The following is a 14,743-nucleotide window of genomic DNA, read 5'->3' as shown; positions in this document are numbered from 1 at the left end:
AAAGAAAAATACAACCTTTAGTTCAGTTCAGTAATATATATATTTTAATTACATTCAATTCACCTTACCAGTAAATTTACCATTTTCAAGTAAGGAAACATTAGGATGATAGTCAACACATAATAAAAATGTTTATTTCATTTCCAAATTATGGAGAGCTAGAAGATAGAAGGGGAGGGGAGAACAGAACTTGGCTGAGGGAAATCCAACCAAACGACTTAAATGACTGGATCACAAGCCTCAAAAGGGCACCCTGGACTGGCTGGGGAGCTTCCACGCTTCTTTAGTAGCCTGCATTCCCAACCTCAGAACTATTTATACTTTCTTTCACGTCTGACATTCCTCAGTCCTACAACCCCAAAGCTTCCGGAATCACTCCCTCCCCTCCCAGGCCTCTATCCTGTTGGGGGACATAGTTTTTTTTTAATTTTTTTTTTTTTTTAAGGCCGTCAGCATCTCAGTAAAAGGCACCACCGTCCATTTATCTTAAGTTGCTCCAGCCAGAAAGTCACGCTCAAGTCACCCCCGATATCTTGATCCTTTTCCTCCTCATTCTCGTTTTCATCCATCAGCAAGCTCTGGTGCTTCTGCCCCTTACACATGTCTCTGCTGCCACCACCTCAGTCCAAAGCTGCCAACCTCTTGCTTGCCTGAAACAGCCCCTTAGTTGGTCGGCTCAGTTTCGCTGTTGCCCCTCACTGATAAACTCTTCCTTTAACAGCCAGAATGACTTTTTCAAAATGCTTAAATGGCTGAACGGCTTCCCACTGCGCTAACATCCAGACCAACAACTTGCTGCTCTTCAGCCTCACTTCATGCCCTCCTTCCCTAGCTCATGGGCTCGACCACACAGCCTCCATTCAGCTCCCAGAAAAGACAAAACTCCTTCCTGCCTCAGGGTCGTAGCACACACTCCTTGGGCCAGGAACGCTCTCCCCAGCCTGCCCACCTTCCTTCTTTACACCGTTACATGTTTTTCCCTCCCTCTGGTTCTCAGATTCAACGGCCCCCTTCTCAGACAGTAGGCAGTGACCTCTCCTCCGCCCTCATTCACCCTTCCAGCGTTCTAACGTATTCGGGCATCTTCGCACAGTGCGATTCTTTTATATTTTTTATTGTACGCCTTCCCCTCAGTAGAACATAAGCGCTATGAACACGGGGGCTATACTAGTCTTGCTCACTTCATCACGAGCCACGAGATTACCGGCACCCACGGAAGAGGCAAAACCTCCCTCCGACTGAAAGGCGCGTCAGCTGTCGGCGATTCCCGACGCAGCACCTGGGGACGGGCTAACTGAGATCGCTACAGCAGCCAACAGCCTCGGCCCGCCGGCTGCGTGCGGGCGTCCGCCCTCGCTGCTAGGCGCCGGGGCCTGGGCTCCTCAGAGCCTCGCGATACCTGAAGAGGCAGGTAAGGCGATGGAGGCCAGCGGGCTGGGAGAGGAGGAGTCCACCTAGTTCTAGGAATCACGCCATCTGTGGCCGCGCTTTCAGAGAAAAGAGCGCAACTGCCCAACGCCCTCAGGTTTACACCTGCCCTACTTTAGCCCAGCTGACCCAACAGACCGTCTAGCTCTCCACCCTACACCGTCCGGGATAAGTAACCCAGCGAAGCACCGTGGGGGCGGAACCGGCCCTGGGCTCCCGCCCACTCCCCCTCCCCTCCCCCCAGGCAGTTCCTTCTTCCTTCCGGAAGCTCGGAGGCCCCGCCCACTTGCGCAAGGCCGAGCTCGCCTCGCGACACGCCGGGCCTCAGCCAATGGCCTGCGTCCCAGGGAACGTTACCTCTGACCTCAGGGCTAATCAGAGACAGTAGGACGAACTCATCGCGAGAGGTGAGGTTGAAGCTGCCTCCGCCATTTTGGAGATGGGAGACGGGCGATGGCTGTGGTCCTTCTGCTAATGCAAACAACAAAACGAGCACATGAGTCACTCCGAATAAGGCTCTCATCACTCTAACTGCTGACCAAAACTACAGAAGCAGTGAAGGTGTCAAAGCCGAGCGCGGCGACATCGATAGCAGCCTCAACTGCCTGCTGGGGCGGCAGAAGTTAAGTAACTGAGGACCGGGAGGATGGTGCAGTCCTGTTCCGCCTACGGCTGCAAGAACCGATACGACAAGGATAAGCCCGTTTCTTTCCACAAGTAAGTACTCTGCGCGCCTCGTGGGCTCGGCCCCTAGTGGGGCCGGGGGCGCGCGGCCGTGCTCGGGGGCGGAGCCAGGCGCGTGTCCGCGCGAGACCTGTGAGAGGGGCGGGGCGATGGGCGGGGCTAGGGGCGGGGCGCCGTCGGCGCTCCGGGCCAGGAGCGGTGGGCTCGTCCCCGGAGTAGCCGCCGGCGCCCCGCCCCGGGTGGCGTTCTCGGCGCGCGTGGCCGCGCCGGCCTGTCCTCGCGCTTAGGCTCGCGCGCCGCTCGGGGTGGCAGGTTCGGGGCCCAAGGGCGATGCCTGGAGACCCGGCGGGTCGTGAGGTCTCCAGACCCGGAGGCAGCTGGTTTCATCACCCGGGTCGCGGAGTAGGCAGGTGGTAATGAGTCTTTAGAAGGGAGGCTGAAGCAGCAGCAGCGACGGAGAAGGCCCGCGTTTCCCTGCCTGCTGGAGGGGGCGTGGGGCGGTCCAGCGTCACAGCCGTTAGGACTGACTTGGCCAGGCGTCCGGGAGGATGTTTTGGACCCAGTTTCTAGGACCCAACGTTCAAGGACCAGTGAGTTTCCCAGAAGGGTTCAGGTACTGCCAAGATGAAGAGCTGTGTTTCGCGCACAGCGGCAGCGTGGGCAGTAGCAGGGTATCGTGCGTGGGGAAGAGCACTCTCGGAGGGAACGCGGCCCACCGCCCTCGGGGCTGCTTCATCCGGGAGGTGCCGCGGCCGGAGTCCGAGGAGGGACGGTCTTCTCTTGAGAAGAAAACCGCAGAACGGAATGATAGTGATCGTTCGATGTCTGCACGGTGCCATTTTCATTCAGCCAAATTCAGTGTTCACAAGTTTTACTACGTTAAGAAAATGTGGCCGTAACTTACGACTGTAAGTGGATAATAGCTAAAGAAATGAGAGTTAGTGGTAAATCATACAAATTATTTATAGCTAAGTAATTACAAAAGCAAAAGCAAATATTCAGTTTGGGGGTGGGGACCTTTTTAACAGGGAATGTGGGCGCATTTTATAGGTTTGATAGAATATGAGAGGAACAGAAATAAGAGTGTCTAGAGCATAGAGAGAACTTTTTTTTTTAAGATTTTAATTAAAAAAATAATTTTTTATTTTTGGCCGCGTTGGGGCTTTGTTGCTGCACACGGGCTTTCTCTAGTTGCGGCAAGCGGGTGCTGCTCTTCGTTGCCATGCGTGGACTTCTCATTGCTGTGGCTTCTTTTGTTGCGGAGCCTGGCGCGGGGGCTCAGTAGTTGTGGCACACGGGCTCAGTAGTTGTGGCTCATGGGCTTAGTTGCTCCGCAGCATGTGGGATCTTCCCGGACCAGGGCTCTAACCCGTGTCCCCCTCATTGGCAGGCGGATTCTTCTTATCCACTGTGTCACCAAGCAAGTCCCTTTAAAGAGATCTTGAGTATTGATGTTTCCCCTTCCGAGAAGGGGATAGAACACTTAACACTTCCAGGATTCGGTTCAGTATGTCCTTCTATTACCTCTTGATCTATTAGAACTTCTGAAAGCTGATGAATTGACCTCCAGGACTTCCAAAGTGAAGGAGTAGGTCTGGAGATGGTGATGTGATCAAAGGCATTCAGTTCCCACCTCCCCATTTCTAATGATATGGCAGAGGGAATCTAAACATAGGGAAGACCCTTCACTGGCACTGCAGACTGGTTAAGGATGACATTCACACATCAGAAATACTGAGTTTCTGCTGGCTGTTAAATCGAAAGAAGGGCTAGCCTGCCTCTAAGCCCTTATCTAAAAGAACAGTTTGGGGAAGTAAATGGGAAAGATCTTGACCTCAGAAAGAACCTGCATTGTAGTCCTTGAGTCTGGAGGCCCTGAGTGCTGAGTTTTATCAGTGATTGCTACCATGTTTGTACTTCTAGAGGCACTTCCAGCAGGAACCTTCTAGGAGTCCTTTTCTCACTTTCTACCTGATGGCAGTGGGAACAGCTATGCTGGGCAAAGAAAAGGGACTGCCGCAACGGTGGGTTAGAGCTTCCTGATCACAGCAGAGTCAGGCTCAGGCGTACCTCACTTGGAAGAGGAACTGTCGAACACAGATGCAAAGCACCCTTTTTTGGCTTCTTTCCAATCCCCCAGCTCACTAAATCCTTGACCTGGAAGAATAAAATCACAATAAGTTTAAGCTCTTCCTAGCTCCCTTTATCTGGGCCTAATGGACATATTTCAGTTGATTAAGAGGTAATTCGAAATGAATACTTTTCTCTATTTCTTTCTCACTATGATTTAACTAATTTGATTAATTCATATTTGTCATACTGATTCTGAGAATCAAAAGCTTCTTTTTCTCAGTACATAGTTATAAACGTGCAATTTTGTTTTATAATATGCAGAAAATCACTGGTGAAAAAATAATTAATACAAATTCACTCTATAGCCTGTATTTTTACCTGAAACTTTTAGTGTCTTCAGTATAAAAGTTAAGCATTAAAAACTGAGATAAACAGATAGTGGACCTATACGATTTACCCTTGTGTGTTTAGATGTGTGTGGAATCCCTGTATCTGTTAGTGAAGGTTATTTACAATATCGCTGCATGTGGGCCTCGACCCCAGCCTCCCATCACTTAACTCTGCCACCTGCGTGCATCTATCCACATGGCTACCTTTTAATAAGAATATTTTTTTATAATGTAAATTCTTAATCAGCCTGTCCTGTTTAGATTGTATATGTCATTGTATCTGACATTCTTATAGCTGTTATGTGATCAATCAGATTCCTGTAAGAAATATTGCTTTTTAAGAAGAACAAAGATACCATGCTGGGAGGGATGACTTATATTCCACATTAGTGGTGGTCACTTTAGTTATAGGATTTTAAAAGAAGTACATTTTAAAAAAATTTACTTGATTCAAGTCTAGTTGATTTATAATGTGTTAATTTCTGCTGTTCAGCAAAGTGATTCAGTTATGCATATGTATACATTCTTCTTCGTATTCTTTTCCATTATGGTTTATCTCCGGATATTGAATATAGTTCCCTGTGCTATACAGTAGGCCCTTGTTGTTTATCCATTCTCTATATGTAATAGTTCCAATCTGCTAATCCCCAACTCCCACTCCATACCTCCCCCTCTCCCACCCTTGGCAGCCACAAGTCTGTTTTCTATGTCAAAACAAGTACATTCTCAACAAACTAAGGTAATAAGGACACAACTAAACACTGTCAAAAAAAAAAGATTGGCAGGGCTGGTTTTTTAATCAAATGCCTCCTTGGTGTGTTAACACCGATGTAAGCTAGTTCTTTTCTAAGCAGGAAAGTCTGGGTGTGCCTTTTTTTTTTGAATAAGGTTGGAAAACTGAATTATGTCGTCTTCTTAGGTTTCCTCTTACTCGACCCAGTCTTTGTAAAAAATGGGAGGCAGCTGTCAGAAGGAAAAACTTTAAGCCCACCAAGTACAGCAGCATTTGCTCAGAACACTTTACTCCGGACTGCTTTAAGAGGGAGTGCAACAACAAGTTACTGAAAGAGGATGCTGTCCCCACAATATTTCTTTGTACTGAACCACATGACAAGGTAATAAGTGTTTTAAAATATTGGGTGGTTTTCTGTTTATAAAATTAATGTGTTCACTGTGGAAAATCCAGAGTAGTGTTAAGAAAATAAATGTTGCCTGGAACCCATCACTTGTAAATAACCACTGTTCACAGTGAAATACTTTTAAAAAATACAAAGTGCAGTTTATTAAAGTTAAATATCCTCACACTAAGAAACTCAGTCTAGCTTCATAACTTACTTTGAGATCACTCTGTAGTCCTACTTACATGTTGATAAGGTTTGATTTTTCTTTGTCAGTGATAGTTCAGTTTCAAAGTATTTTTCCCCTCAGTTTTAAGTGCTTAATATTTAATTAAATCTTAATAATCATTCTGTGTTACTTGCATCCCATTTCTACTTCAGAAAGAAAAGTACAATTAAAACTTGAACTGTTTTCTCATTTTAGAATGTTTCTATACCGAGGAGACAGAAATGAGTCTAGTATTCTTAAATTCTAGATGAGTTCTTGTGAACTGTTTCGTCATGAAACTGAAACGTGCTCTGCATCTTTGTTTTAGAAGGAAGATCTTCCAGAGCCCCAAGAACAGCTTCCCCGACCTCCTTCAACACCCCCGGTTTCCCAGGTTGATGCTGCTATCGGGTTACTCATGCCTCCTCTTCAGACCCCTGATAACCTCTCCGTTTTCTGTGACCACAACTACACTGTGGAGGACACCATGCACCAGAGGAAGAGGATTCATCAGCTCGAACAGCAAGTAGAGAAGCTCAGAAAGAAGCTCAAGACCGCACAGCAGCGGTGCAGAAGACAGGAGCGGCAGCTGGAGAAGCTAAAGGAGGTCGTGCACTTCCAGAAGGAGAAAGACGACGTCTCCGAGAGGGGTTATGTGATTCTACCAAATGACTATTTTGAAATAGTTGAAGTCCCAGCATGAAGAGTGAAATTTGTGTTGGTGTTCAGTGGGGCAATACCACCTACCCTCTTCTAGCCTGTAGAGGAGTTTCATTTGAAAAAAACTACACTTGGTCACTTGTATAAAAACAATTCAGAATATTTTTTTAAAAGAATAAATTAGATATATACTGTAAAATTGTAAATGTTTTGTTTGTAATTTCAGGGTTTTTACATTTTAACAAAATATTTTAAAAGTTATAAACTAACTTCATTGTAAGTTGGTTTCAAGATTGGGGATTTTTGTTTCTTAATTTGAATATTTATAGAAATGATATGAAAATAAAAAGTAAAGAGAATGATAACAGTGCAGTAAGGATGATTTAAGTTTAAAGTTTAAAATTTTAAATGAACACTTTATTCATTTAGAGAGAGAGAACTTAGTCACATTTTAAATCAGAAGCATGGGACAATAACTTCTCAGAAAATATATATATATATATATATATATATATATATATATTCTTATTCACATATTCTTATTTGTAAAGTCAGCAGATTCATTTATCTTTCTTAATCATTTATCAAAGATAAATTGGCAAGTCAATACTTAAAAAAAAAAGATTGGTTGTCTTTAGAGCAGAAAATGAGTCATTCCATACCTAACCAAAATGGTTAAAAGACTTTAAAGAATGGATTTTTAAAAAGTGGACCCTTCTTTTCCCCCCACTGTCTGGCATTCTAGAATTAGAAGTGTGTCTCCACTGCAAGATACACTCTCCAGTAAGCAAAGTAGGCATTGTTATCAGTGAGGTAATGACCAATGACCAATGGGGGCTGATCCACGGCTTGCCTTTTTCTCTCACTGCGCCGAGCTAAGGGACATCCAGTCCCCAACTGTAGGTGTACCTGCATCCAGATCTCTGCCAGATGTGTTGTGTGGGTAGAGTTTGACTTGTTCCATAAGGTAAAAATCTTGCACTTGACTAATTGATTTTGGTCAAGCCTTCACATAAAAAACGATTTCTTCACTTTTACCACAAGTTAGAAATTACATCCCATTTACCTTAAGGAGTGATTTGCATTCGAAAGCATCCTGATAGGTAATGTTTATTTTACTTAATGCCGAGACTCAAATACTGAGGTTTCTGTTCAAACTGTGAGTTGTGTCCTGACTTTGTGAGAAAGTTTACATATATTTGAAATGAAAACAGTTCTGAGTAAACAAGTACTGCTGTAGGAATTACCTACTGAGATTTAGAGTAACTGCTCCAACTGTAATTATTTCATATTTCAAAGTGCTGCACAGACCTTTGAAGGCTGTATTAAAGATACTCAGTGATGATGTCCAAGAGTGTCTTTTGTAGACCTGATTTTCAGTGTAATTCACTGCCATGCCACTACTTTGATTCATGGAGATTCGATTTTTTATGAACCAGTATTTCAAAAATAGAAAATTATGATTACTTGAAATTATGTCGTCTAATAACACTTAGAACTAACTCTAAGGAATCAGGATTTTTTTCTAGTTATTCGTGAGTCTCATAACTGTTTTTAGAAGCCACAAAATCTCTAAGTAGTTGTTTTTACATTTCATCTCTCTTAACGATTCCTGGAGAATATGTGGGTAAATATTTTGCAAAGTGTATATCTTAAATCTAAATTGTCATCTACGTAAAAAAAATCTGTGTGTGTGTGCGTCCATGTCCTCAGAACCAAGAATCCAACATTGAATTGTAAAAGAGATCATCATAATTACTTAGTGTCTTAGCATTATGATTTAACCTGAAGCTACTTTTTTTTCATGAGACATAAATCCCTATTTGGAGAGAACTGAGCAAGCAGCATGTATACCAACTGTTTGCATTTAAATCATTTATTATGTTTAACATAGGGAGTTTGAGGTACAGGCGTTTATTTCTGAATATGAAAGGAACATTTGTTGAAATGTTTTAAAAATTCATTTTGTTAAAATTCATTTTGTCTATTGTATCGTTTATGACATTGCCAAGAGAAGGAGAACATTTAGGCTAAAATAGGTCCTCTTCAATCATAGTGAAACTTAGTCTGAAACAGCAGGGACAAGGTCTCAGTCTGGAACAAGTAGGGAGGAGACCCTTGTGAGTTTCACCATAGTATAAAAGATGACATTTATTCTAAGTACCGATAGTGACATCTTAAAGTTTCCATCTATGAATGATATAATTTGGCAATAATAGAAGAAATAACTGTTTCTTAATAGAACTACTAGGAAAACTGTAGAATTTTAGAATTAGAATGGACCTGAACACTTGCTGAACCTCCAAACCCGGCAGAATCCCTTTGTGAAATACTCCTGACAACTGGACATCTGTTCTCTGTATGCCATTTACATTTAAGCAATTCTGTTTAGATTCTTCAAAATGGGTTTCTGGAATAGAGTAGAATTTGTTACCAGTTTTTAAAATACTTGTTTATAATGCAGCTATAAACTTTGCTTTAAACTACTGCATAGTTTGAACTATCAAATTCCAAATTAAAGAAGTTTCAAAATTTTGTAAAATAATCTAAATGTTTATTAGTTGTGTACCTGTTATGTGTACTAAAAATAATTCTGTCATTACAGTAAAGAAACATTGGTGTCTAAAGTTATTAGCAAAAATTTTTGCTTGGAAATTCAAATACATGAGGAGATTTTTTCTTTTAACTATAATTTGTGTAATCCCTTTCTTAGAAGTATAACCATAATGGTGAAGGCAGTTGAAAGTTTCACTTGATGCGGGTTTTTTGTTTTTAGATTGAAGTAATATTCTCTGATCATCTTTAGTTATTTAAAAAATTATGCACACATACACATACCCACAACCTATGGCTTTTATAAAGTCAGTCATAAGTGACATATCTAAAAGTCCATGTGATCTATAAAAAGAAAACTCCAGCTGTGCTCCAGAATTTTAAGAAGACAGCCAACTATGAATAGCATTTAAAGGAAAAAGAGAACAGATTTGCTTCTTTGGTTATTACTCTTCCTGATATTGGGGACCCTGTGAATTGGATAAGCAGTGAGTGAAGAGCATTGCTCTTGGCTGATGGTAACCGGTGTTCCTGGACATTACGGTTTTATATAGTTGTGTATTAAAATGCAATCCTTGATGTGAAAGAAAGATATCCAAGCAAACTGACACACACACGCAAAAAGCAATTATAAATTTGGCCTTAAAATAACAATAGTTTGCTTGAAGTAATATTCTCTTACAATTCCATGTCTGGATACATTTTTTTTTTTACCTTGGATGTGGTTTTACTGAGATTTTTTTCTGAATTTTTTACTGAGATTTTTTTACTGATTTTTTAAACTCTCAAAATCTTAAGAATTTTTATTCTTTCTAAATTCATAGTTTGGGTTTAGAGATTATAAAAGTTTCATTTTTTAAATGTCATAAGGGATGTGAATAAACTTTCATTGTTTTAAACTATTTTTGGTGAGACAAACTGTACAGGATTAACAATAAGTAGGTAAACAGCTTCTGGAATGACTACATGAGAAGCTCTGAACTCCTCCACACCCTACCGTAGGTGGTGAAAAACAAGAAAAAAACATTTAAAATCTGTGCATGTTGTCCTAAGGGCATACAGCAGATGAACATTCAGGAACATCTAAATCTCATAAGAAAGTTAAGACTGTGTGGCATATATGTTTCTTCTCCTTCCAGTTCCCAACCATGGGCTATAGTATGTATGTCCCAGCGAGGGGAGGCTGCCAGTATTTCTCAGGCCCCCCACCTTTGTGTTGCAAAGGCTAAACTCCAGGTGAGTGCAGCCAAGAGGTCAGGACTCCCTTCCTCCACTCAGCTCCCACTATAGGATGGAGGCTCTATCTCAGGTGCAGCAGGCCAAGAATACTGGGACCCTGATCACCTTCTCCCTAATATGCTCAAAGGGTGAAGTTTCCATGCCAGCAGGGGCAAGTCAAGGGGACCAGAGGCTACAGTACAAGCTGAGCTCTGCTCATAATGCAGGCATATGAGTGCTAGAGAAGCAGGCCATGGGCCCCACTGCCAGCCCCAGAAGGCGTCTGAGGTTTTTTCCTTGGGGCTGCGGCAGGCTATAAGGACAGAGAACTCTGAGGCTCTCCCCAAAGGAAATTATTTTATTTGCAAGTGTGGTGGAAGTTCACACCTAAGGCGCTCTCAGGAACAATGGAGAACCAGGTGGTTAGCAATTAAGAGGAGGCTGGTAGCTCCACAAGAGCAGCAAGCTAAATTGTACAAGAGAGAACAAGCTAACTTACCAGAGAGAACCAGGGAAAGAGGCAGGTAAGAAAAGAAAGAAAGATCTGTTAAAACCTGTCACCCCAAGTGACTGTGTGCATGCCCAAGGCTGCACCTTCTAAGGAATGAAACCAGAGACATCACACTGAAGGGAAAATAAACCTCACTAAATTAGTCCAGCCAAGTGATTAAATAAAAAAGAAAACAATCACAGCAAGCCAGAGGTGGGGGTGGAGAGTAATTGGAAATCCCACAATATATAAATCCCACAATATATAAAATGCCCAGTTTTTAACAAAATGTTATGAGACATGCAAAGAAACAGGAAAACATAACTCATACACAAGAGACAGAGTAGGCAATAGAAACTGTCTGTGAGAGAGCCCAGACGTCAGAATTAACAGACAAAGACTTCAAAACAGCCATTGCAAATCTGTTCAAGGAACCAATGGAAACCATACTTAAAGAAGTAACAGAAAATATAATGACAATATCTCATCGAAAAGAAAATATCAATAAGGAGATACAAATAAAAAGGAACCAAATGGATATTCTGGAATTGTAAAGTACAATAACCAAAATGAAAAATTCACTAGAGAAACTTGATAGTGGTTTGAACTGGCAGAAGAAACTCAGTGAACTTGAAGGTAAGTAGAGATGATGCAAGCTGAATAATGAGAAAAAAGAATGAAGAAAAATGAATAAAGCATCAGAGAAACATAGTATACCATTGGACACACCAATATATGCATGATGGGGGTCCCAGAAGAAGAAGAAGAGGAGAGAGAGAAGCTGAGGAGGGAGGGAAGGAGTGGGGAAGGGAGGGAGAGAAAGAGACAGAGAGCGGAACAGAAAAAAATATTTGAAGAAATAATGGCTGAAAACTTCCCAAATTTGAGGAAAAACGCTACTCACACAGGAAGCTCAACAAATACCAAATAGGATAAACACAGAGATCCACACCCATACACGTCATAGTAAAAATGATCAAAAGCAAAGATAAAGAGAAAAATTAGAAAGCAGCAAGAGAAAAGTAACTATTTATATACAAAGGAACACCAATACAATTAACAGCTAAATTCTCATTAGAAAAAATAAAGGCCAGGAAGCAGTGGGATGACAAAGTGCTGAAGAAAAAACCTGTTTACCAAGAATGTAATTATGTAACTATGTAATGTTACAAAACTATCTTTCAAAAATGAAAGTGAAGAAAGAGGTTTCTGGGAAGATGGTAGAGTAGGAAGCACCAAGAATCTGTCTCCCAACCAAAGCAAAAATAGTACTGGCAGAGTCTATCTGATATAAGTAATTGGAACTCCGGAATCTATGAAAGGCCTGTAACTTCCAGGGGAAGGCTTGCATGGTAAACAGTGGTTAATTTTGGTCGATTCCAACTCTTAGCTTAGTGACAACTACCCATCTCACACCTCCAGCCCATGCAGGCAGTGGAGGAGTTGCAGGAGACCTTGCACACAGCTTGTGAGAGCCATGGTGGGCAATCAGGTCCTTTCCTCCAATATCAGAAGTCTGTGTTCTGTTTGCTGATTGCTCCTTCTGATCACAAAGGTACAGACACAGAGGTGGGCAGCCATCGGCACATGCCCCTCACTACTGCAAGCTGCTCCGCCTCTGGCTAAAGTGACTTCAAAGGATTTAAAGAACTGGCACCTTCTCCTCCCCACTTCATTTTTTTCTCCCATTTTCGGAACCAGGCATTAAAGACTAGGGCACTCAAAAGCAACTGCACATACAAGGAAAGCAGAAAGTCACCATGCATACCCAGGGAAAGGCTCAGGCTCAGAAAAGGCCTGAGATGATCTTAAGTTTACACTTCATGTTGATCCTTGGCAGATCCTTAGGAGAGAGCCTAAAACAATAAAAATATAACAAACAAAACAAAACCAGAAAAACCCCAAACCCAGGAAAAACAAGTGAACCCTGAGGAGGAGGTAGAATCTCGTTACCACATCATTAGATCCAAACGTCCAAAAAAATCATAAAGCATTCCAAAAAATAGGCAAGTATGGCCCAATCAAAGGAAAAAGTAAACCTACGGAACTGTCCCTGAGAAAGACAAGAAACCAAACCTACTAGACAAAGACTTTACAACTGTCTTAAAGATGCTCAAGAACTAGAAAGGAAGATATGGAGAAATCAAGAAAACTATGTATGAGCAAAATGGAAATATCAATAGGTAGAAAACATTTAAAGAAACCAGATAGAAACTCTGTAGCTGAAAAGTACAATAAGAGAAATGAAAAATTCACTAGAGGGGTTCAAAGGCAGATTTAAGCAGACAAAAGAAAGATTCAGCAAACATGAAGCTAGGACAATTGAAATGATCAAGTCTGAAGAAGAGAAAGAAAAATGATTAAAGAAAAGTGAACAAGACCTAAGAGACCTTTGAAACAACAATTAATACAGCAGCACATGCATGGTGGGAGCCCCAGAAGGAGACAAGAGAGAAATAAGACATGAGACATGTAGAAAACAAAAAGCAAAATGCTAGACACAAATCCAGCTATATCAATAATAGCATTTAATGTGAATGGATTAAACAATCCAATCAAAAGGCAGAGATTATCAGAGTGGATAAGAAAAATAAGCTCCAGGGCTTCCCTGGTGGCGCAGTGGGGGCTTCCCTGGTGGCACAGTGGTTGAGAGTCCGCCTGCTGATGCAGGGGACACGGGTTCATGCCCCGGTCCGGAAAGATCCCACATGCCGTGGAGCAGCTGCGCCCGTGAGCCATGGCCGCTGAGCCTGCGCCTCCGGAGCCTGTGCTCCGCAACGGGAGAGGCCACAGCAGTGAGAGGCCCGTGTACCGCAAAAAAAAAAAGAAAAAAAGAAAAAGAAGCTCCAGCTATATGCTGTCTATAGGAGACACACTTTACATTAAATATAAAAAAGGTTGAAAATAAAAGGGTAGAAATGACATACCAGGCAAAGAGTAACCAAAACAGAGCTGAAGTGGCATTGCTGACATCAGACAAAATAGACTTTAAAAGAAAAAAAAAATTACTGAATATAGAGGAATACTTCGTAATGATAAAAGGGTCAATCCATCAGGAAGATATAACCCTTATAAACATATATGCATGTAACAACAGAGCCCCAAAATACATGAAGTTAAAACTAATAGAAATTAAGGAGAAATATCAATTCAATGCTAATAATTGAAGACTTTAATATCCTACCTTCAATAATTAATAGAACTAAGTAGAAAGATCAACAAGAGTATGGAAGACTTTAACAACAATATAAACTAACTAGACCTAGAAGACATCTATAAAACACTGTACCCAACTACAGTAGAAAACATATTCTTTTTAAATCACATAGACCATTTCCAGGATAGATCATATGCTGGGCTTTTAAAAAGTCTAAAGAAGTTTTAAAGTATTGAAATTGTACAATGTGTTTTCTCTGATCACAGTGGAATTAAATCAGAAATCAATAATGGAAATAAATTTGATAAACTCACAAGAATGTGAAAAGTATGAGACACTCTTAAACAACCAATGGATCAAAGGAGAAATCACCAGAGAAATTAGAGAATACTTTGAGATAGATAAAAATGAACACACAAAATACCAAAACTTATGGGATGCAGTTAAAACAGTGCTTAGAGGGAAATTTATAGTCTGTATTTTAAAAAAGAAGAAAGAGCTCAAATCAGTAACCTAACTTTAAGACACTGGGAAGACAAAAGATCAAAATGAACCTAAAACATGCAGAAAGAAGGAAATAATAAACATTAAAGAGGAAATTAATGAGAGAATAGAAAAACAATAAAGAAAATCAAAGAAGCCAAAAGTTGGTTCTATGAAAAAATCAACACAATGGACAAACTTTAGGAGACTGATCAACAACAATTAAATGCCAGTTTGGCTGCCTGCTAAAGATATGAACAGGAATTTCACAGAAGTGGAAAC

General features: G+C 41.4%; 1 protein-coding gene across 7 annotated transcripts; it reads left to right on the top strand.

Annotated features, from left to right (window-relative positions):
* The first annotated feature begins 1,837 nt into the window (after positions 1 to 1,837).
* On the top strand, positions 1,838 to 8,226 carry THAP1 (THAP domain containing 1). Of its 7 annotated transcripts, none has more exons than XM_027122963.1 (4): positions 2,033 to 2,145; positions 4,036 to 4,354; positions 5,494 to 5,689; positions 6,229 to 8,226. In XM_027122963.1, exons 2-4 carry the CDS (start codon positions 4,329 to 4,331, stop codon positions 6,601 to 6,603), a joined length of 597 nt encoding a protein of 198 aa, XP_026978764.1. In that variant the 5' UTR covers positions 2,033 to 2,145; positions 4,036 to 4,328; the 3' UTR covers positions 6,604 to 8,226. The 7 variants fall into 7 exon arrangements, with proteins under 7 accessions (XP_026978760.1, XP_026978764.1, XP_026978762.1 ...); XM_027122961.1 differs by lacking the exon at positions 4,036 to 4,354 and adding an exon at positions 2,649 to 2,725; XM_027122958.1 differs by lacking the exon at positions 4,036 to 4,354 and adding an exon at positions 2,649 to 3,020.
* Positions 8,227 to 14,743: the final 6,517 nt, after the last annotated feature.

The sequence above is a fragment of the Aethalodelphis obliquidens genome, unplaced genomic scaffold (genome assembly GCF_003676395.1).
Source record: "Aethalodelphis obliquidens isolate GAN/ISIS:26980383/991018 unplaced genomic scaffold, ASM367639v1 scaffold25, whole genome shotgun sequence".
Lineage (NCBI taxonomy): Eukaryota > Metazoa > Chordata > Mammalia > Artiodactyla > Delphinidae > Aethalodelphis > Aethalodelphis obliquidens.
The sequence above is the reverse complement of the archived record's forward strand: the minus strand, read 5'-3'. Positions and strand labels throughout refer to the sequence as shown.

Excerpts from the sequence above, each read along its gene's own strand:
- THAP1 (XM_027122958.1), top strand. The coding sequence starts at position 2,737 with ATGAAGAGCTGTGTTTCGCGCACAGCGGCAGCGTGGGCAGTAGCAGGG. Across the intron at positions 3,021-5,493 it reads TGTGGCCGTAACTTACGACT|GTTTCCTCTTACTCGACCCA; the intron begins GTAAGTGGATAA and ends TCGTCTTCTTAG. Across the intron at positions 5,690-6,228 it reads GTACTGAACCACATGACAAG|AAGGAAGATCTTCCAGAGCC; the intron begins GTAATAAGTGTT and ends TCTTTGTTTTAG.